This window comes from Tursiops truncatus, chromosome 2 (assembly GCF_011762595.2).
Source record: "Tursiops truncatus isolate mTurTru1 chromosome 2, mTurTru1.mat.Y, whole genome shotgun sequence".
Lineage (NCBI taxonomy): Eukaryota > Metazoa > Chordata > Mammalia > Artiodactyla > Delphinidae > Tursiops > Tursiops truncatus.
This window is the reverse complement of record NC_047035.1, coordinates 170,175,388-170,198,843: the sequence shown is the minus strand read 5'-3', so window position 1 is coordinate 170,198,843 and position 23,456 is coordinate 170,175,388. Positions and strand designations below refer to the sequence as shown.

The 23,456-nt window shown below is 36.4% G+C and overlaps 1 protein-coding gene across 5 annotated transcripts in view; it reads left to right on the top strand.

The window, feature by feature from the left end:
- The first annotated feature begins 3,787 nt into the window (after positions 1 to 3,787).
- Positions 3,788 to 23,456, top strand: part of MINDY3 (MINDY lysine 48 deubiquitinase 3) — a 93,675-nt gene continuing 74,006 nt past the window's right edge. The window contains exons 1-5 of one of the 5 annotated variants that reach the window (XM_073801695.1): positions 3,788 to 3,897; positions 14,278 to 14,357; positions 18,157 to 18,217; positions 19,899 to 20,072; positions 23,320 to 23,371. In XM_073801695.1, the coding sequence (XP_073657796.1) occupies positions 20,060 to 20,072; positions 23,320 to 23,371 (65 nt within the window). In that variant the 5' untranslated portion in view covers positions 3,788 to 3,897; positions 14,278 to 14,357; positions 18,157 to 18,217; positions 19,899 to 20,059. Of the gene's footprint in view, positions 4,141 to 14,277; positions 14,358 to 18,156; positions 18,218 to 19,898; positions 20,073 to 23,319; positions 23,372 to 23,456 lie in introns of all 5 variants that reach the window. The other 4 variants (XM_033852481.2, XM_073801694.1, XM_019933498.3 and 1 more) reach the window with 4 other exon arrangements.

Genomic DNA, 23,456 nt, shown 5'->3' with positions numbered 1-23,456 from the left:
TGCATATATTATGTACTCATCTAATATAGCTGGTTCTGGATTAATTCGCAAGTTTGGATTGGATCTTAAGTTAAAATGTTAGCACAAGTAAGTGATCAGTGGCAAATTAACTTCTTTTATTCTATGTGTTAGTGAAGAATAATGTTAAATTATTTGTTTACTCTTTATGCTTGCTCAACATTCTTTTCCTTCTCACTCCTTCCATATATTTAAACTTCTAAACAGCCAATTTTTTAAATCATAGAAGTTGAGCAGTATCTAAAGTAAATGGGATATTGAGATGATCAGTTAGTCCTCTCTATAGATGAAGAAAGCACAGTATGGCGAGTTAAGTGACTCATCCAAGGTCATAGTACCCAAATAAAAACTAACATTCAGTTTTCTAATTCCTATCAAAAGTCTATTCCATTATATCAGTGATTCCCAAACAGTATTCTGCAGAACATAAACTATGAGAAGCTCAGTGAACAAAATGATTCAAATGTGTCCTTTTTTTTTAATTGGAGTATAATTGCTTTACAATGGTTAGTTTCTGCTTTATAACAAAGTTATACATATACATATGTTCCCATATACATACATATGTTCATATACATATGTTCCCATATCTCTTCCCTCTTGCGTCTCCCTCCCTCCCACCCACCCTATCCCACCCCTTCAGGCGGTCACAAAGCACCAAGCTGATCTCCCTGTGCTATGCGGCTGCTTCCCACTAGCTATCTACCTTACGTTTGGTACTGTATATATGTCCATGCCTCTCTCTCGCTTTGTCACAGCTTACCCTTCCCCCTCCCCATATCCTCAAGTCCATTCTCTAGTAGGTCTGTGTCTTTATTCCTGTCTTACCCCTAGGTTCTTCATGACATTTTTTTTTCTTAAATTCCATATATATGTGTTAGCATACGATATTTGTCTTTCTCTTTCTGACTTACTTCACTCTGTAGGACAGACTCTAGGTCTATCCACCTCATTACAAATAGCTCAATTTCGTTTCTTTTTATGGCTGAGTAATATTCCATTGTATATATGTGCCACATCTTCTTTATCCATTCATCCGATAATGGACACTTAGGTGTCTTTTAACCCTGAATATAATCCCATCTCTTGTTTAACTTTATTTAACCCCGCATTTAATGATAGAACCCCTTTTCCACCAGGTATTAATGTTCGTAAGCAATGCTTTGGGAAATGACACACTGTGTTATACTTGAGTATGAAAATGGTGGGTTTAAAAGGAACTTGGTATGCTTGATAGGAAAATTATCCTGCTGAGATGAGGTTAGGGTCATGCAAAGGAAAGAGTTTCATTTGCTTGATAGATTTACACTGTTATTGGAAGACATAGGGCATATAAATTAAATAGTTTTATTAATAAATGAGTAGGGGATTGTCTTAGCAACCTGCCTAGAACTTATTAATCTTATTGAAGGGCAGGTTTTTTGAAAGATTGATTTCTCCTAAATAAGTGGTAGTGCAAATACACTAAATTAGGAGTCAAGGGCTTCTAGTTAGAGAATTGTTCTTTTCACGATACTTGCTAAGAACCTGGTAATGAAGCTGTTTTGCTTTTAGTTGACAGGCAAATTTGGGGAAAGACAAAAAGATAATTAAGCACAGAGTTAGTGTTTGATAATGAGTAATTAATACTGCTTCTGTGAAGTAGTAAAGATGGCTAAAGAGAATTAATTATTATGGAAATCTAAGCCCAGTTTTATGGAAGTGCCCTGACTTGAATTTGAAAGAAAGAGAAATACCACAAATAAAACTTAATGTGTGAACAGGAAACTCTGTTTTAGGATTAAAGATCTTTTATGCAACCTATGTGCATCTTAATGAGACACATCAATTTAATCAAAACCATAGATGGTCCTAAGGAAAAAAAATAATAGTATGCTAAAGTATGGAGTAAGATAAATACTCCGAAGGAAATTTACATAATTTTCAAGTCATTATAAAAAAAGAAAAAGGCTTTATTGTCCTGTACCAGAAATATATGCAACAAACTTGACTGTTTGCAATTTTTATTTTTCTAGGTAATTACTGAATAAGAACATTTTAAAAGGCGATTAATTTGCATTTTTACTCTAATTTAAGCAAGTTCACGATTTAAATGCAGTAAGTAATGAATAATTAAGGAACATAAATAATTTAACATTAATCAAATATTCCTACTTAAAAATATGTCCTGCTAATTAAAAAATGCAGAACACTGCAAATAAAGACTACAATCTAAAGGTGGAAAGAACATACATATCAATGTCTACCCAAGATTTTGCCAGCTTCCCCATAGCCCGAAACTAAGAAAAATCACAGATCAAGAAATAATTCATTTTCAAAAATCTTTTGAAAGTATAGCTTTTTCTTTCTATCTATGGACAGTCAAATCTATAACTACTATCTGTATATTAATGGAAGGAAACCAAATGTGGCAAACACCTCAACTTAAGAGTTCTGCCACTTACAGGATCTATCAACATTGATCCTTCTCTGTCTTTCAGGAAGTGAAATAATTATGCAAATTGTAAATCACCCATGCAAATATTAAATATTTAATTGGACCAGTCAATGGTACTTCCCCTGGTTCCCTCACTTACTGAAAGATAGTGAATTCTTAAGTTCCAATAAAGACAAGTTTCATTCTGTCATCTAACAGGTACTGAGACCCAGGTATATTCAAGGCTCTGTATTAGGTGCCATGAATAAGACAGCTCCTTGGCTTCCATAAACATATACCGCATGAGAAGAGTAAATAATTCTTTGCAAATATAAGCAAGTTATAGATAAGGTAGAATGAAATTTCAGAAGCTACAATTTTTCCTTTAGGTTTTAATAACTGGAGAAAGCTTTACTACAAAGTGCCAACTTATACTACGTCCTGAAGAATGGGTAAGATTTGGTTTGAAAAAATAGTAAGATAAAGGATATTCCGAAGGGAATAACAATTAGGAGGAAGGCTATGGGTATGGTTCAGGCACTTTGAACAGTTCCTTTTAACTACAGCAAGGGTTGCCTAAGTCGGAAATAAAGTATAAATTAGCACACCCTCTTACTTGCTACCTGAAAGAAACCCATCAGAGTTTGCCTTTTCGTTGTAAATTCAAAGCTCAGCCAGAATAAATTCCCTTCTTTTGAAGCAGCACAGAGAAGTTTTCACCCAAACTAAATTTAACTGAATGCTTGTCAATGATTTATAACCTGGTCTTTAGCCCACACACCCTACAGTCTAGAAAGCTGTAGATGAAATTGCACTACCATTTACAAACAGGCCGCTTTGAATCTGTTTTCCTCTAAGTAGCTTTGTAATTCTGCGTTAGACACCTGGGAGAGGCATTTCCAGTGCCCATTACGCGACATTTTTCGGTTCTGTTAATTGTTGGTTTGACTTTATATGACTGAGCAAGAGGCTGACAGCCTTCAATTTATTGGCGGCTCCTCGACACAGACACAGATGTTTCCTCCCAGAGATTCAACCATCGTCTCAAAGCTCTGGTTTGGCAGAATTAATATTACACATTTTAAGGTATAGGCCATGTTTCTGGGCCCTAGGGCTTGGGCCTCAGACACCCAAGCTAAGGCCAAAGCAGCGCGGACAGGAAGGGGGTACTCCAGGTGTAGGAATGTGCCAGCGCCCACGGGACGCGACGCTTCTCCCAACACAAAAGACGCCATCGCACCACCGGGCCCTGGGACTGAGCTCAGAAATTGCCAGGTACTCGCCAAGCCGCCCTCGGCTCTTCCCAACACCGCCCCCCCACTTCCGCTTCCGGGGAGGCGCCGCCTGGCCCTCCGGCCTTGGGGGCGGTAGTGAAAGAGAAGCCGGAAGTGGCCCCAGTACTTCCGGTGCGGGAAACTCCTCTCTGCGGCTCCGAGGGGGCTTGACAGGCTCGGTCCCTGCAAGTAGGTCTCTCTCCTGTTGCCTTCCTTGCGTCTAACCTTCCAGCTCGTTTGCCGCTGCCGTCCCGCCACGTCGGTCTCCGAAGCCGCCCCTTCCCCATGTGCCGGGGCAGGAGTCCGGAAAGCCAAGACCCGCTCGCCGGTACCCCATCATGTCCGAACTGACTAAAGAGCTGATGGAGCTGGTGTGGGGCGCCAAGAGCAGCCCCGGTCTCTCTGACACCATCTTCTGCCGCTGGACGCAAGGTACCCTGGCTGGACTCTGGCTTCCGGCCGCCGCTCCCTTTAGCCCCGCGAGAGTCGAGCCGTGACGCCGCTCGCGTGTCCCGGTTCCCCTGCTCAGCCCAGAAACGGGACTTCTAGAAAAGCCCTCCCTGCCTTGAGGGTTAGAGGCTAAGTAGGGGAACGGTGCCAGCGGGCCGCCAAAGACCGAAGGCGCCCCTGCCACTCCCTGGGCTGCCTTTGGGTTGGAGAGGAGGAGGGGGCGGCTGCCGGGCTGCAGCGGGTGACACTGAAGGTGTGCCCTGTGCCCCGGCGTCCGTTCCTCCAGCAGGGCTCCGGCCGCCTGGATCTTTACCCGCTAACGAGTCTGGTCGTTTGGTCTCATTTTGGAGAGAGGGAAGTCCACGTGAAAGTCGCAGTGGTTAATTCCAGAAAGCGATTGTGTTGCTTGTATTTCAGTTAGGCGGGGTTAGGCGTGGTACTCGGTGCAGAAATGTAATGTTGCGGCTGCAGAGTGTTTGTTCCCTTGACCCGAAGTGTCCCCGGTTTTGAGGTGGTGTGGGATCTGTTCCAGTTCAAAGGAATATGGTCCATAGGACTTCCTGGGCCGATCTAATTACCCAGACAGGCTTTTGAGTTATATAAGAAGTTTTGTTAATACTGCGAGTAATTGTGAAATGAAAAAACACCATCTATTTATATTTATTAGTGATCATCCCTAACTCGTAAGTTTCAGTATTAAAACACAACGAACATATTACTTTCAGGTGACTTAAAAGGGACAATGGTGAGGTTGAGGTTAAGAGCATAGTGTTTGGAGTCAGGAGGATGAGTAATGGACGTATGTAAAACATCCCAAGCACACAAATAATAGCTAGTTAGTACTATTACTAAAACATTTTGTTATTAAAATATTTATTTAGAAAATACCGATTCTCAGAGGGTTTGGGGGAAGTTTAGCATAGTAAATCTAAGTCCTTACTTCGTAATGTGTATTTAGGGTTTAAGTAATCCCTTCCTTCCTCCCAGATACTGGTAAAAGCTGGTAAAATTAGAATCGTAATATATTACAGCCAGGTAGGTTATTTAGTTCATTACTCTTGTTCTGAAGATGAGAAAAATGAGTTGTGAAGGGTTAAATGACCAGGCCAAAGATGCACAAATTGATAGAACTGGGAACGAATTCCAACTCTCCCATTTCCTAGTTCAGCTGCCTTTGTTGTTTTCCTTTGTGTGGCTCAACCAGGCATGTAATTAGTTTGGCTTTTTTTTTTTTTTTACAGATTTAATTATGTCGCTTAACTAATATTTTCTGAAATGTTGGACATCCACATTTGCAGATTTTAAAATTTATTTTCCAGTTTGTCTTACTTATCCTAATAGTGAACAGCCCTAAAGTACGCAAGACTGTGAAGGATTGAGAAAAGTTTTCCTTCCTGTTAACTAATTAGTAATACAACACAGAATAAGGTGATATTCAGCCTCATTTATTTTAGTACTGTGATGCAGAGGCAAGGAGAATTCAGAGAGGCAGTTCTAATAATGGTCAAGAACAGGCTTTGGAATAGGCATACTTGGGTTCTAGGTTCAAGGTTTTTAGCTTACTTAAGCCTCAGTTTCCTTCTCTGTAGAGTGCAGATAATAGTAGTGCCAATCTTACAGGGTTGTTGTGAGGATTAAAGGCAGGTGAATTCGTTTAGGCACTTAGCACAATATCTGACATGGAGTAAATGCTCAGAAAAGGGTAGCTTGATTTAAAAAGTGTTTAATTGCAAACCAAGCGGAAGATCGCTCTCTGGCCATGCCCTGACAGTTGCAAGAAGTTATTGTTAATTTGATGGATAATCACTAAAAGAGAACTTCGTAATGACATATGAGAATGCTCTGCCACCTTGTAGTCATATAGAAGTTCCTTTACAAGATTTGTTCAATCAATACCATTTCAAAATAAAGGATTATTGCTCTACAGAGAGTGCGGTTATATTGTGGCTGTGTAATTCTTCAAGGTCTTAAAGTGATCATGATTTTTAAGGCAACCAAATATGTACTTTTAAGTTGTCACCTCTGACTCAGAGGGATGTTGTCATCGATCTTGCTGTGTTAACTTTGTATTCATTTATCCATTCTTAGAGGAGGCAGCTGACGATTGCTGTGGCCGTGACTTGGGATTGTGGGAACGGGCACAGGACACTGCTTTGGTGCGCTTGCCTTACTGCGTTCGTACTGTGACATCAGCTTTGTCTTTATTTCATCATCTATCTGTGCTTTGAATTGACAGCTGTAATCTCATTAGTCTTTTGGAAGCAAGTTATAGGTGTGAGGTGTTTGGGGTAAAGAGACATAGAACTATGTCCAGGGATATTCCATTTATTGATTGGTCATGTTAAATGGTCATGTTAATTGGTCGTGTTAAATTCCTTTGATATGTTAAACAGCTGCAGCAGTTGGGATTTTTGTTTGTTTTTCTCTCTCTTAATGCTACGGCAGTTTTAGATAATAGGTTAAAGCAGTAAGTGCAAGAGTGGCACATAATATTTTTTTGTTTGTTTAAAATTCATTTGACAGTTTTAGATAATTCTCTTCTGCAAATACTTTTTCTTAAGAGAAGAAAAAAATAGGGTTTTGGTTTGGGTTTTTTTTTTTTAACAGTTTTTAGTTTAAAGGCAATAAGTCACATTATTTAAAGCTTTGAAGTTGTTTTGTTTTTTAACTTGGAAATTTACTCCCTACTCCTGCCTGCTTCCCTCCTGCTCAATTGCCTATAATACTTTTTAAAGAAAAGCGTATATTTTCTACCTCCTTATTTGTAAGCACATTTATCCTTCTTTCCCTTCTCCCACAAACTGACCAGTGTTCCAGACCTAGACTTGATAGGGTGGGAGGGAAGACAAATGATAAACATAATATAGCATAAGTTAAGCATATATACTAGAAGGGAGAGAAATAAGGAATTACAGGGTAAAGTAGCCTGGACGGGCCTCATTTTAAGGTGAGATTTGAGCAGACTATTGAAGTAACTGAGTTAGTCATGCAGGTATCTGAAGAGTGTTCCAGGCAGTGAGGATGGCCATCGTAAAAGACTTAATGACTTATGCAGAATACGTCTGGCTTTTTGTTCAAGGAACAGGAAGGAGGTTAGTTTGGCTGGAGAGGGAATGAGGGAACGGGACAGTGATAAAGATGGTGTAAGAAATAATATGGCCCAAATCACTAAGATTTTATAGGCCGTTGTAAGAACTTTGGTTTTTCTTCTAAATGAGATGAGAGGTCATTGGAAGGTTTGGAGCAGAGGAGAGACACGACAGGACAGGTTTTTAAAGGGCTGATCTGACTGCTAAGTTTGAGGATAGACAGTAGTGTATTGAGTGAGACAGCAAGACCAAATGAGAGACAGTTGCAGTAATCCAAGGGTAAAAGACGGTGGCTTAGACCAGGATAGTAGGAAATGGTCACATTGACCTCATCCCAGCAGAAGCAAAATAAGAGTCATCTAGATCTAACAAAAGTCAGTGTTAATCTTATTACAAAGGCAAACATTTTGACTTATTGAGAACTTGTTTTCTTTTCAGTACTGATTGTCTAGCCAGTGTTTGGCAAATGTTTTCTTTAAAGGGCCAGTGCCTCTATTGTCTCTGTCTCATCTCTGCCATTGCAGCACAAGCAGCCCTGGATGATAAGGGCGTGGCTGTGTTCCAAAACTGCATTTAAAAAACAGGCCAACCCTGGTCTAAATTATAAACTCTGAGAACCCATTTCTTCCTTTTCTTGGCCCCCTTCCTTCAAGTTTTAAGTTACTTCGTTGTTTCACCTAAAGATTAGCTAGAAGAGAAGCCCAATTTGTCAGTTTATAGCAGTTCAGTGGTGTTTTGGGGTGGAGATGGGGAGGGAGCTGTAGTGGATTGAAATTAGAGTTTTGGACTTTCCGGTATAGGACAATTTTTGTTATGTAATATGGAAAAAAAAGATTCTAAGTAACTTTGGAAAAGTGAGGGATCAGTTAAAATATAAGCATAAATTGTATGCAGGAGTTAAAGCATTTGGATTAAAGTCCAAAAGTATGATGTCTATTATCATGTGATTTAACATTTTACCAAAGTACTAAAATGATACGCCAGTATCGTTAATTTGTCTTCCAAAGTGAAGGTAAATTAATATTGTGGGTCATATCATTTCAGAGATTTTGTTGTTGATGGAATCCTTTTATTTCAAATATAGGTTTTACTTTCTCCCACCTACCTACATCATATGTCACCTAAAAACCAATTTTTTTTAAACTCACAATTTGGAAGCTTATGTGACAAAGTTAATTTCTTGGTACTTTTGAGTACATAATGTGTTTTTCAGCTCAACGCATCTATCATAATACCTTACGTCTGTATTAGGCTTTACAGGTTTTGAAAATCTTACAGCAACCCCAAGAGGTAGCAAAAGATAAATGTATCAATAGTTATCCTCCTTTTGTAGATGAGGAAACTAAGGCTCAGTTCAGATTCCACTCAACCAGTATTATCTGACATATAGTGACAAGTGAAGTCTTTCTGTGGCCTTTTGTTAACATGGAAGGCTAGAACTATAGAGGCAGTAGTTGTCAAACTGGTTTGAATAATTTAAGTCAGTCATATGAAAATAAAAGACTGGGAAATTGCAAAGAGGTTCATGACTCAGGTTTAAATTAGTTATGAGCTGTAGAACTGAGAAAGACTTCTATGTCTGTAGTGCTGTGGAATGTGATACAAAATCGTATATTTAAGATCAGATGCTTTAGATGGCCTATTTCAGATCTAATTAGGAAGACAGCCATTTTGTGATAAGTTAATTCCTCTTAAAACTAGGAAATAAGATGAATATGAGAACACTTGACAAGAAAAATAACTCTGTATCCTAAAAAATTCAAACTCAAGTGAAACCTTATTATAAAAGAGGGTGCCTACTTAGCATTATCCTGTTTTAGGATAGAATAATTTCCATTTGTCTAACTTTATTTCATTTTTAAGCTCTAAGAGCCTTTGTTCATTATCAAATAACACACTCAAGTATATATACTGTAATTAAACGGAATTTGGCATAAAGCAGATGTGCCTAGAATTCTCTCCCTGGGGTTTTTATCTCTAAAGTACAAAAGCAACTTATCAGAATGCATTTCCATCTAAAAGCCCCACCCATGGATCTTGAAAATTGAGTTACATTATTAGTCATTTTAAGGAAGGCAAGAATCCATTACTGAGACCTGTTTATCACATAACGCTGGAAGTTTGAAAGAGCCTAGTTTCACCTCTGCACTTAGGCCCAACACCAATGACCCTTTCTTCCCAGTAGAAGAGGTAGACGAAGAGCAGAGGCCCCTTGGCTTCACCTCTTGTTTCTAGATTGGCTCTCAGATTTGGTTGTCTTGCTGTGATAACCAGCACCCTCAGTTCTCATTTGTCCTTATTAAATTTGCCCCATCCACCATACCTATTTCTTATCCTGCATTTTTCTTATCCTCTATTCTGTTTCTCCCAAGGTGGTGGTGTGTGTTGCTGGGGAAAATTGTGGTCAGCATCAATACACATGTAGGAATTAAACCTTAGCTGAGCCCTCAGTATTTCTCTTAGTTCTTTATCCTGTCTGCTTTTCTTATGTGTTTTGGAATTAACATTCTCCTCAATTTTCTATGCCCTCATGCCCCCCACTCGCCATCAGCAGCATCTCTTCCCTTCCTCTTTGCCTGCATGTCTAACTTGGAAGCCTGCTAAGATTTCCTGTTTCTCAAGTTTGTTAAACTCAGGGCCCTGTTACATTCTTAAAAACTATTACAGGCTTCAATATGAAAAATAAAAAAAAATAATGAGGCCTGTGGCATTATTTTACATTTTAAAAAATCTCTTCAGTGTCTAGCTCATAGGAAGACAGGTGGATTCTCCTACTTGCTTCTCCGTTCTGTCTTAACAATCTGTTACAATATGTTGTTTCAATATGTTACAATATATGTTGTTTTGGTTGAAGTATCTGCGGAAAATCCAGCTTCACACAGATATGCAGTTGGTAATATAGGAGTCTTGTAATAGTCTTTTCAGATAATTGTGGATATTCTTCTTTGATACTACACCAAAACTCAACAAGTGGTAGTTTCTTAGCAGTTACTTGAAATGCAGAATCTGAAGCCACATCAGTGAACTTTTCGTCCTCTGTTAAATTGAAATTCATTGGTTTGTCTTGTACTTTGACTGGATCTTTTACCCATGCGTTAATTTGTAACAGCGTGCATTGGTCATTTGGAAGTTATCGGTCTGCTGGTTTATGCAGATCTTCTAAATGTTAACACATATAGTTATACCATATCAAAAGTCACATTATTTCTGATCTTGTCAGAAAAATCTCTGAGTATTGAGAAGCTGTCAAGCTACAGTGCTGGACGTGAGTTTTCCAGAAGTTTAGTTGTTACTTGAAAGCTTGAGGTTTTATCACTGGCAGAAATACTGTCAAGTTATTTTCCTTGAAGTATCAGGCTCACTTCATTCACTTCTGAGAAAAAGTCTAAATAATCATAATTTGTTAGTAGCTCTTCAAAGTAAAAACAGCATTCCACAGAAAAGCTGTTAGCTCAGCTCACAGTTCAAAAAAATTACACATGTGCTTTGAGAATCTGTCAATCATCGCTCAAGGTATGTAGCAGAGGTGCTTTATGGGTAGTTCCCATTTTGTCACACAGACTATTTTTTTAAAGTACATTGTATTCAAAGTCAAGATTTAATAAGATTAGCATTAGTAAGGGCTTTTTAAAGTTAAATTGGCTTTTTTGTGTGTTTGAGAGCATATTGTGGTGTTTCCTAGTACAGTGACTGCTGGTACAGCTTAATGTCACTTAATGTGGGCTAAGGCACCAGTAATGTAACCTGCTGTTCATTTTGTACCATCGCTGTGAATATCAACACAGTGAAAAGGGCAAATATGTTAGTATTATAATAAAAATGATTTTCACCTCTAGCAGGTCCCCTAAAGGGTCTCAGGAACTTCCCGGGGTCTGTAGGCCACACCTTGAGAACCTATCTTTATTCAGTCCACGACCACCACCACCACACCGCACTGTCTCAGTTCTTTCAGGACTTGGAGTCCTTAAACTCTCTCTTTCCCATTTAATCACTCTTTTCCTTCTTTTAAACTCATGCCCTTCCCTCTGTAAAATAATAATGCTTTATCCAACTACCCTTCAAGCCATCATCCTTTTCCCCTTCACTTGTTTAACAAATAGTTTGCCTTTTCTCTTTCTCCTTGTATTCTGAATCACGCCTCAGCCCTTTAAAATTTGGCTGCTCTTCCCAGCATTCTAAATTTCTTTTTTTAGTATTCCCAGTGACATGCTTAATCCAGTATTTTCATTTAATGTTTTTATTCCACTCGGCATTTGTAACAGGTGACTGCTGATTTTTCCCTTCTAGGACCTCAGTGTGTTTTTTCTCTTACCTTTCAAGTCTTTGTCAATCTCCTTTGCTGCTTCAGTGTCTGCTCACTTTTTTTTTTTTTTTTTTAATGTTAACCGGCTTCATTATCTGTGTTCTACATGTTCTCATTCACTTTAACTGCCATGTTTAAGGTGATTCAACTTGCTATCTCTAATCCTAAACCCTGCCCTGGGCTCCAGACCCATGTTTCCCCAACCAAATTGTTGTTTCACATTTTGGAGACTGAATTTAGAAACAAACATCCCCATTATCTTCACTCCCAAAACTGGTCACTGATGAATTTGGTGAGAATGAGTTTGGTGCAGTCACAGGTTGAAAACCAAATTATTGTGGGTTGGGTAAATGAGGAGGTAAGGAAATTGAGACAGTGCATGTAGACAGTTAGGTGGGCTTTGAGAGAGTGGTGTTTGGAGTTTTGGGTGGAAGGTGGTGGTGGTTGTTTCTATGGTCAAATGATTTTTTAAATTAAGACTTTACTTTTTAGAACAATCTTAGGTTCACAGCAAAACTGTGGGCAAGATACAGAGATTTCCCACATACCTCCTGCTCCCTCAACATGCACAGCCCCCCACCCCACTGTCAGTGTCCCCCACCAGAGTAGTACGTTGGTTATTACAGTGTTGAACCTGCGTGGACTCATTATCACTCAAAGTCCACAGTTTTCATTCTTGGTGTGGCACATCCTGTGGGTCGAGACAAATGTGTAATGGAATGTATCCATCATCATAAGATCAGAGTATTTTCACTGCCCTAAAAATCCTCTGTGCCTTGTCTGTTCAACCCTTCACCCACTCCCCTCCTCTTGGCAGCCACCGATCTTTTTACTGTCTGCATAGTTTTGCCTTTTTCAGACTGTCATATGGTTAGAATCATATGGTATGTAGCCTTTTCAGATTGGTTTCTTTCACTTAGTAATATGTAATTAAGGTTCCTCCATGTCTTTTCACAACTTGCAAGCTAATATTTTTTAAATGCTGAATAATATGTACTATTTATCCATTCACCTACTGAAGGACATCTTGGCTGCTTGCAAGTTTTGGCAATTAGGAATAAAGGTGCAGTAAACAATGTGTGCACGTTTTTGTGTGTGGACATAAGTTTTCAACTCCTTTGGGTAAATACCAAGGACCTTTCGGTAGAATCTTGAAGAGAATTTTTTTTTGTTTTTAAATATGTGAGATACATTTAAATACTGTTTGAAAGAGAGATTGAAGGGTAAAGAGAGAGGAGGTGGGATGGAATGGGAAGCTTCATACTGTTTCTTATCTGTCCTGCTATCTAGTGTCTCAAGCTAGAAACGTCAGTCAGTTCTAATTTCTTATGTCCCAAGCCTTTCCCCACTTGCACATATTCATCAAATATTAATTTTTACCTTAGAAATACTGTTTGGATATAGTGTCTTCCCTCCACACTTAAGTTTCTTTTATTAGTTTGGCACTGTATAGGTGTGTTGAAACGGCCTCTTCCCCATTCTGGTCCTTTAAAAAAGAAAAAAATACCAGTATGATTGTACTACTCCTTTAATTAGTACTTGTCATGGTGTGGCCCTTCCCAGTATTAACATCCTGTCAGCTCTCCCTCCTCCCCTTTCCCATCTCTCCCGTGTGCCTCCATACTGCCCTTTGGCTGCATTAATGTTCCCTCTGATCCATAAACTTGTCCTGCTCTTACGAAACCTCTTTCCTTTAATAGAGGTATTTTCTTTACCTGAAAGTCATTCTGCCACCCTTGCCTCTCTGATAAATTTCTGTTCAAGGTCAGCCTTAAAGTTAGCTGGCATGACTTGACTCAGATCAAGTCACTACTTTGTGTATCCTCAACACTTCATACTTCTGTTATAACATTCGTTTATCCCTTCATCTTAGTAATTATTTGTTCAGATGTCTGTCTTCACCTGGACTGTTGGCTTCTCCAGACTAGGGACTTCGTCGTTCACGTCATTTATATATCGTAGATGCTTGGTATAGTATCTCAGGGTCATTAAATGTTTGTTAAATAAATGTAAGAATTATGACCATTAGTGAAATTTCACACATTCCTAGCATGTTGGAATTGGAAGTGATCATTTTAAAGCTAAGTATGAGGCCTAGGGAGGTGAAATGATTTCCTGAAGCTTATACAGATAGTAACTCACTTCTCCTGACTTCCGGCCCCAAGCTCTCTGCAGTGTGCCGGTGCTCTCTGCAGGAACTTGTACTAGATACTCAGTCAGTGCTAGTTGGGTAGTGTTTAAATTAAGATAGAACCAATATGGCCACATGCACTGTGTATGATGTTCTTTAATTTTTAGCTTAGAGAATGTGACTCAAAGATTGAAACTAAAAAAGATACTTTCTGAAAAGGGTCCTAAAATATCTGTTTAAATTCAGTATGTAGACTGTCAAGTCTTCCTTTCAGTAAATTATTTAAAAATCAGATTTAGTGTCCTTTTACTGAAGGCCACACTTTATCTCTCTGGTCCACTTAGTGGGGTCCCTGGATGCAAAATTGTGTGTGTGTGTGTGTGTTTATGTGCATTTGGCAGGGAGCCTAGGTTCCATATCTTTTTTTCAAAGAGCTCCTTTATCCTCCAAAAGGTTAAGAACCACTGCACTTGACTGACTTGAGGATATTTTGCTGTTGTGATAAGTGATCTTTCTCAAAGCAAAGTACATTAAAAATTCTTTTAGCTACTACTTGAATTACATTTTTAATCTTTGCTACTTGCTTTCATTTTTAGGGTTTGTGTTTAGTGAATCAGAGGGATCTGCATTAGAACAGTTTGAAGGTGGCCCCTGTGCTGTTATTGCACCCGTTCAGGTAACATAGACTGCTACTTTACCAACTCCTTAGAGGGACGTGTTCAAACGTTTCATGCTTTACTTTCTGTTTTCTAATACCTGTACTCTGTAATCATGAGGCATGATCAGTTACCTCTTAACTTTTGTTCTTGTCAATTGCTTTAAATATCCAAAATAAAAATGATTTCAGAACATGAGTAGGTTACACAGCAATAGCCATTTGGCTCTCTTTATTTTCAAGGAAACATAGTAGGTGTTCTCTGACTTTCAGAAAATTTGGAGTTAATGATCATGGCATCTTTCTTATACAGTGATCTGTTGAGTAATAACATTTTATGCCAAAGATAGTGACACCGTAGCAGTGGTACTATTTACATTTGTTCTATCTTTAAAAACGGTTTTTCGTAAAAGTTGAAGATGCATTAATATTTTCATGGCCTAAAACTTTATCAAATTTTAAAATAAGTTGACAGTATATACTGTTTTAGGCTCTAGCTTTGGTCTTTAAAATAAAATTAGTAGCAACGAATTTCAAACAGAATCCCCAAAATAAAAAAAAGGTTTTTTCTTTGGGCAAAAGGTAGAGTGAATCTCAATGTATGTATTTGATTTTGAATCTTTTTGTGTTGCATTGTTTGAAATTCAGAGGCTGATTTGCTATAAACCATTACGTTATTAAAATGGAGAATTGAATTTTCAGTTTGCTATAATATTTACAATGTCTGAACAGGAGTGTAACTTTAGAACTGTTATAAAAGAAGCTTGAATTTATTGTTTGTTTTAATCAGCACATTTTGAAAATACATATTTAATGTGGTATTTATTATTCATTGGGCATAAAGAATGCATTCCTGAACTGTTAGCTGCAAAGTAAATTTGTCTCTCAAACCTTATACTCCATACACTTACATTATTAAATTTAAAATGTATTTTCTGAAGGAGAAAAGAAGTTTTCCTTTATGGTTCATTCTAAAATATATCCTTTGTAGGTCGTTGTTTTATTTCTTTGAAGAGTAAAGTTGATACTTTTTTTTCATTAGTAGATTTACAAAAAAAATTTAAGAAAAACTTGAATGTTTGAGCTTTACCTGGGGATTACAGAGTATAAAGAATAAAATTTAACTATAAATTAGTTATGAGGCTGTTATTTTGAGTAATTGAGACAGATTTTGGTTGCTAGTAGGAATCTTACCTGAATTTGAAGATTACTTGTCCTGTTCATATGCATGTTAGATTATATTAACATAGACCCTCTTGGACCATAATAATAATACCCTTAGGGTCTTTATTTCAAGTCTTTGAATACAGTTAAATCAAAGTAAACCACAGCAGTTTCATGTTTATAAAATTTAGTATATTCCAAAATGGTAGTTATTTTTACAAGGGGGGTTGCTATGTAACAAGGGTTAATTGTAATGTTCAAAACCGTGATGTATCTTTGAGGTAGTAATTTAGCTTCATAGTCATATAAATGTTTTCATTCATAGAAGAATTTTGTTTATATTAATATTTCAATGTAAAAGTCAAAACTAAATTACTAAGAGTGATGAAGGGAAATGTGCGAGTCCAGATATTAAAACTTTTTTAAACTATATAAACTAGAACATGACACTTTTGCTAGAAGAATAGGCATATTGTGGAACCCGATAGATAATACAGTAGTAGACCACATTACATATAATAATTTACCAAGAATTAATCACATACCATGATAAGAAGGAATATAAATCAGTGGTGAAATAAAATGTTTACTAAGTGTCACTGATAGGACTGGTTGATAATTTGAGGGGGAAAACTGAATTTAGGTCATTTGTAGCATATACCAAGTTTATTCTTGATATAATAAGCACAGAAAGCTGAAAATAATGCATTACCAACTAAGATAAAAGATGAGTTCCAGGCTCAGAAAAAAATGTGAGGTAATATTAGCAATAAATCAGTGTCTTTCTTATACAGAGAACTACAAATTGGTTAGAAAAACACTAAAACTTCAGAGGTGGAACGGGCAAGTGTATGCAGTCATGACAGGTGGTATGATGCTGGACAACCAAGGAATCGAGATGTCCAACCTCGCTAGGAATCCAAGAAAGTACAAATAAAACTTTAACTAGATTCTATGCTTACTCTTTCTAATCTTTATGAAATAATTGGCAGTGCATTTAAGGGTAGGGTGATGCTGGCATACTCAGATACCTCTATGTAGTACAAATTGGTACTTTGACCTAGAGAAGGAATTTTACGTTATAATTGGAACCATGATAATGCAGATTCTTTGATGAGAATAATTGTACTTCTGTGGATCTTTCCTAAAGAAATAATCCTTAATATGGAAAAGGTTGTATTCAAGAAGAAGCTTTTTTTAGAGCAAGTCCAGATATATTTTATATATATTTATATATATATAAAACATATATTTATATATATATTATATATTTTATAGTATAAAAAAATTGCAAACAACGTAATGCACAGTAATGTAGTTTAAACATGGACTAATGTTTAAATAAATTTTAATAGCTTGAATAGACATGTAGAGATTAAGAGTTAAAGTTATGAATTGTGTGGGAAAACAGAAAAGTGGAAAACAATCACGTACCCATTATGCTTCTCACTTAAAATAAAATTTAAAACAGGTATGAAAGGAAGACTGGAAGGAAGTATATCAAAATGCTAATGGTGGTTCTATTAGTGTTGAAATAATGGTTGTCCCATTCACCATTCCAAAGTTTTCAAGTGTAGTTATATTAGTTTTATGGCTTTTGTTATTGGGTGGGGGGGGGGATCAGAAGCACTTGGTTGTAGTATTTGTAGATTTTATTTCAACGTGAATAGTACAGAACGTTACTTATTTTTTTTTAAAATACTTTGAATTGATTGCTTATTAGGTACCAGGTACTGTGCTAAGTGTATTAATAGTTTATCTCATAATCCTCACTACAACCTTTTAAAGTTTGTGCTATTATTATTTTTAATTAGTAAAGTAATGAAACCACGATTCAAATCTAGGTCTGTCTGACTATAAGCAGTCCTCTTGTCTGAATACTACTGTTTTCAAACACCTGTGAGTAAGAATCACCATAGTAACCTCTTTTTTCTTGAATCTGCCCCCTAGAGATAAAATAGGTGGAGTGTCAGAATCTGCCTTTTAAATAAACAAGTCAGGTGGCTAGGATGCAAATAGTCCTTGAGCTACACTTTGAGAAGGAAACACTGTTACACACTGAACTGTTATCTATCAAATCACCAATGTAACATAGTTGGCTCACTTAAGGAAAGGTTAGAAATGAGTTTGTTTTTTCTTTGGACTCTTAAAGCTTTATGAGTTAAACCAGGAAGTTAGGACTCCTTATAACAAAGTGATGACCCACACCTTGGTCATCTTGTGTCATAAATCAGAGCTAGGAGAGCAGAACCACTTTTGCATTTAGATTTCTTTTCCTCTAAGGAATCAAAGAGAAATACAGATTTTTTCCTGGTCTAAAGGGCCTTCACTCTGTGAATGGAGCAGTAAATTTCTTTAATTTTCCAGTTATGTGGTTATTATTTTGAGTCAATTTTTCTCTTTGACAGAAAATATGTATTATAAAGGAGGAAGAATTGTATGCATGTAGAATCAAGCTTATAGTAGTATATTCTGAGTAAGTAATTATGCTCAGTTACTGTTGAACGTGAAGGGAAGCCATTTGAAATTTTTATAGCACTATTCAAAAGATCAGAAAGGAGGTGCAAATTAGTTTTATTTTCCATTTTAAAATAAAAGAATGATGTAAGGTATGTTTATAATACATTCTAATAATTATTGCTTTAATTGTATAAAGGCATTTCTTTTGAAGAAGCTCCTGTTTTCTTCTGAGAAGTCTTCTTGGAGGGATTGCCAAGGTATGATAGCTGTCTTTTATCAACTTTTACTCCATCTTCTATTTTATAGATGATCCATGCAGTATTCATTGGCAGTAATTTAGTTGAAATTATCTGTCTTAAAAAGTAAACTATGAGTGGGTTACTTTTTCCTGAGATTTACTTTTTAAATGTCTCAGAAAGTTTCATGGATGACTTCAAATTTTAAAATGTATATTTCCAAATTTGTCTTTCCTAAGAGGTATAAGACAGGATATTACACTAAGGGAAAAATCCTTTGGGGCATTTCCCTGAACTGTTAAATGATAGCATACTATAAGGACAGTCATTTATGTTTGTTTTGTCTTATTTAGCTTTGAGCAAAAAGTCAGAATTATCTTTGTATTCCTGCATCTTTTAGTATAACGCCTTACACAATTCAGATAATACCTCAAGTAATTCTGAATTAAATTGCAAATGAAGCTTTCATGGCTTCTGCAATATGATTAAGTCAGAGAACTGTATGTGCTACCTGATAAGAACAGACATTTGCATCCTGCTTGGCAGTTTACAAAGATATTTCCTTCACTTGCACAGTTTTATGTGAACTCACAGTAACCGCTGAAAGAAGGTGGGATATATTATAATTGCGGTTTTGTATATAAGGGCAAAACAGCTTCCATTCCAAACCATGCAGGTAGACTCTACTAGTGGTTGTGAACTTGAGTTAAAAGTGTCACTGTCATGTATTTTTAATTAATTAATAGCCAAAATGCAAAATAAATTTGAGGAGAGAAGAAACTATTCAAAAAATACTATTATTAACATGAAGATTTTATTAATAAAATTTATAATATTCCTTGCACAGAAATATATTCATATGGATAAAAAAATTTATGTAGCATTGTCATAAATGTCGTAAACGCTCTGGTGGCTAGAGGGTGAATGGCACAGTTCCTGTCTTTAAAGAACTTTTAATTAGGAGAGCGAGAAAGCTTGTTCCGGCATAAAATTTTACATAGGATGTGTATACATCTTATCCCCTTTGTTTGAAAGTTTCAGAAAATGGTACTACTTCTGGAGATTAATACTGCTTGAAAGGGGGAGGGTGGCTAAGGTTCAGGAAGAAATTGTGCATTTGTGCTATTTTCTGTAAATGTCTAATGCTCAAATCACTGCAATACAGTATCGGTGGTTTCTGTATTATGCAGCATAACCGCTGTGGCCTCTGCTAATGTAACGGATGGTGGTATTGTGTGTGCTGACGGTGTGTTATCTTATTATCCTTACCCCTGTGGGACTGGGAGATTAAAGACGTTAGACTAATTCAGAAATGGGGAAAAACAGAGGTCTCAGCAGGCCCATACGCTGGCCTGGTTCTACAATAAAGGAATCCGCATGGCTGAAAGGCTCCATTTGCAGCCTAAGAAAGGGGCGTTCAGTATCAGGTTATTCCACGTAGCATATTCTTTCTTCTTATGTTTAATTCTGCATTTTCCAGGATTCTTTTTCTCATTAATGGAAATATTTAACAGAGGTGACATTTTAACCCTCAAGCACATTTTTCTGAACTGTAGTTTAAGATCGGTGGTTTATGGATTTTTCCTCCACTAAAAATGCTTGATTTTCACCATTAAATTAATGCATTCTTAATATTGTTATTTATGACAGGATTTTTTTCCCTACAGACAACCATTATAACTTACCCTTTGGTTATTTTTAGAGGGAGAGCGGAAGGAACTCCTTTGTCACACCTTATGTGCTATTTTAGAAACTGCTTGTTGTAGCGACTCTGGCCCGTACTGCTTGGCTTCATGGTTAAGAGGAAAGACGGCTGAGGAGACTGCTGGTCTTCCTGGGAGTCCTGCACAGTCTAGTTGCCAAATGGACCATTCTTGTAAGATACACTTTGATTTCCTGAAGTAATTTCTTGTATGTTTGTTTAAATAAAACTATTGAAAATTTTAAAGGAAAAAAGCTTTAAACATTTTATAAGGTCTCTTTTTTAGCCTAAGCTTAATTCATGAGCTTTGTTAGTATTTTTCATTTCCCTTTTGATTATTTTAAATTAACTAGAGGATGTTACATTGTTTATTTTTTCTTTCATTTTTGAAAAAACAGGAAATGCATCTCTAAAAATAAACTTAGGTAAAATTTCTAGTTGACTTCTGCTTGATGACAATCTCTTTTGAGCTTTGGAACTCTCGTTTAGAAAGCTTAAATAACATGTTTCTATATTCTTTCATTTCAAATACCTTAATGTTTTCTCTGGTATTGGGGAAAAATGAGATTTTTTTTTTTTTAACATTGGAAAATGTCTTAAATATCTTTAGTTGTTTCCTAAAGTAAAGAAGGGGACGTTTTTCTTCACTACGTGTTGTTTCTTTTCCTCCTGAACTTCTTGGACATGGTTACTATGGATGAATTATTTTAAGATAGTTTTAATTATGAGTTTTAATTTTGCATTCATTTAAGTTTTTCATACTTTGAAGATTTCTCTTTAAGATAAATTAAATAACAGCTGTTCTCATTCACAAGAATTCTATGGTCTTTAGTATTTGAAAATTCTTTCATAGTTGACCTAAAAACTGCCAAAATGAGCTAGTAAAATGGAGACTTCTGATGGTACAGAAACTAGATAAAAAGAGTTGCTTTTCTGGTTTTCTTTGCAGGAATTAACTTGCCAGTAGGTTGCTTTTGATAATTGGTAGTTCCAGGTGCTTATATTGAATAAGTGACTTAATCTACCTGTGGTGCAATCCATTAACTATCATCTCTGCGGAACTTGTTTTTAGAGAAACTAGACACCCAGTTTCTAGAAAGTAGATTTCAGTTGCTTGAGACGCACACCTGGCTTTCCTGGTGGGATTGTGAGGCACATTGCCTCCTTGAGCTGAACCATCTCTGTGATGTCAGCGCCTTCTCTCTCTCACCTTTGCAGTTACAGTGGCAGATTCTACTAATAGTGCATTTGCAAGGAAGAATTTTTAAAATTTAAACAGTTGAATGGCATTTCCTTTTCAGGCCTTTCAAACATAGCCTTTCAAAGAGAATTTAATATATTTTTACAGTTGATAATGACAATTGAAGAAAACAAGTATTCACAAGGTTGATAGTCAAAAAATGTGTCATTGACACTGGTTTTAAAACACTTTCCAGGTTTTACTGGCTTGCATGTAAGCATGGTTAAAAGTGTTGTTTAAGATACTAAAATTTTAATAGGAATGATTGAACTAGTTAGAAGTGGTTTTAAAGAATATGCGCTTAAAACTGGTCTGCGTATTAATTTGTAAGAAAATAGTGAGATCTTTTCTTGTAACATTTTTCATTAGTATCCTAGTATACTGTGTGCTCCCTGGGATGTGCTGTACATTTCTGTGTTGATAGGTTAAAAAGCTTTAGGTTAAATGGCCTCATGCTTCATTAACTTCAGCACTTCAGTGATTCATTTAGGTGGGCATGAATTCCCCTCCAAAAAACATAGTTTAGTAATTTTCCAGTTTACTTTGTCTCATTTTAAAAATGGACATGAAATGAAGCTATATTTGATATTCGTTTTTAATGTGGTATAAATTTGAAAAGTTTCGGTAACTGAAAATTTGAAAATTCACCTTAGATGTTGACAATGAAATGAACTTATATTAAAATTTTTATTCCATATAACAATATGTTTTACCTGTTCCTTTCTTTATTCCCAGCTATTTTCTTTTTCTTGTGTTATATTTTTCCACCATCCTGCCTGCTAAGCTTTTTATTTTGCTTGCCTCTTTTCTCTAAATTACTATCTTGATGTCAACTTTCATAGTATATACCCAGTAAAATGATTCAGATAATCAGGCACTGCAGAACAATTACAGTTTGGAAAAGATTAGGTAGAATTTTTATTTTATCCTGAAATTTTAAACATGAACTGTTTTCCTCCTTGTCAGTATTACATTCTGTACAAACGTTAATTTCATTGGCTTGTGTGGTGTGTAGTTTTGGCTTTTGGTAATGCACACTTGTTTGCAGTAGTGAATATTCAGGTTCAATTTCAGTTTGTTTCCCACACACAAATCAAAAGATTATTTAAATTAATCCTTTTGGACTTTTAAAGATTTAAAAAAGTAATTTGAAACATTTGAAAATTAAAACTGGACTTTGGAAGGCTAGAATAATGTGACATTTTACATTGTAAATCAAAATTTTAATTTTGATTTCATAACGAATCAATTCAGTTCTCTAGTGAGAATTAATATTTGAAAGTACTAAGATTTACTGTATAAAATATATATGAAATTGTTCATTGTGATAAATGAGAGTAGGCATTTTGATCCGTGTAGGATATCTTTAAAGACTTCATCTTTGGGCAGCTGAGACTATCTGGGTTCGGATCTCAGCTCTGCTGTTTATTGCTTTGGGCTCTTGGGAGGATTCTTCTCTGGGCTTTAGGTTCCTCCTCTGTAAAATGGGGTAATAGGGTTGTTTGAGGATTAAATAAGGTTAAGGCCCGTAGAGCATTTGGAAAGGGGCCTGGCACTTCGAAAAGTGTTAAGTAAACTTTACCTTTGATTTCTTAAAAACTTACAATTGTACTGTATTAATAAACGTAATCTAAATAAGTTACTGAAAACTTCCCAACAGTTATACAAATAAATGCGGAAACAAACTTATAGCTGTCGTTGAACCTGTGTACTTTCAAAGTGCTCTGCCTTTTTATATACATCTGTTTAATAATTAAGCGTCAAGCCTAAAGATTTTATATTATGTAGGAGGAAGGTTAGCTATGAGGATTTTACTTGGCGCTATGAATTGAAAGATTATTTAAAGCGCAGAACACATTACAACTATGTGTGAAGCACTGTGATTGTCAATAATTTCTCATATTTTAACGATTTCAGCACAACTGAATTAAAAAAGAAATGTTTATTATTTAATCACCCTTCTCCATCCTCAGTATTAAATCCATTTTAGTTATAATCATGGTAACTAAGATGTTGAAATATAAATTTATGTTACAGTAAGGTTGAAAATAAACTGAGAACTTTAAGGGAGTAAGGAAAGAGGGAAACTTTTAATTGCTTGAAAGTATTTACAGCCTGCTGTGTGTATCTTGTGTCATTTATTTGCCATGTGTAGTGCTGAAAAGTGTCTTTTATGTATAGCTGCCTTGGCTGTCGAAGAGCTTGGCTTTGAGCGATTTCATGCATTAATTCAGTAAGTAACGTTGGAACATTTAAAATACTTACCTTCTGGACACATTGCCATTTTAAGTCTGTTTGTACTGTGGAAAGGTAGTTAG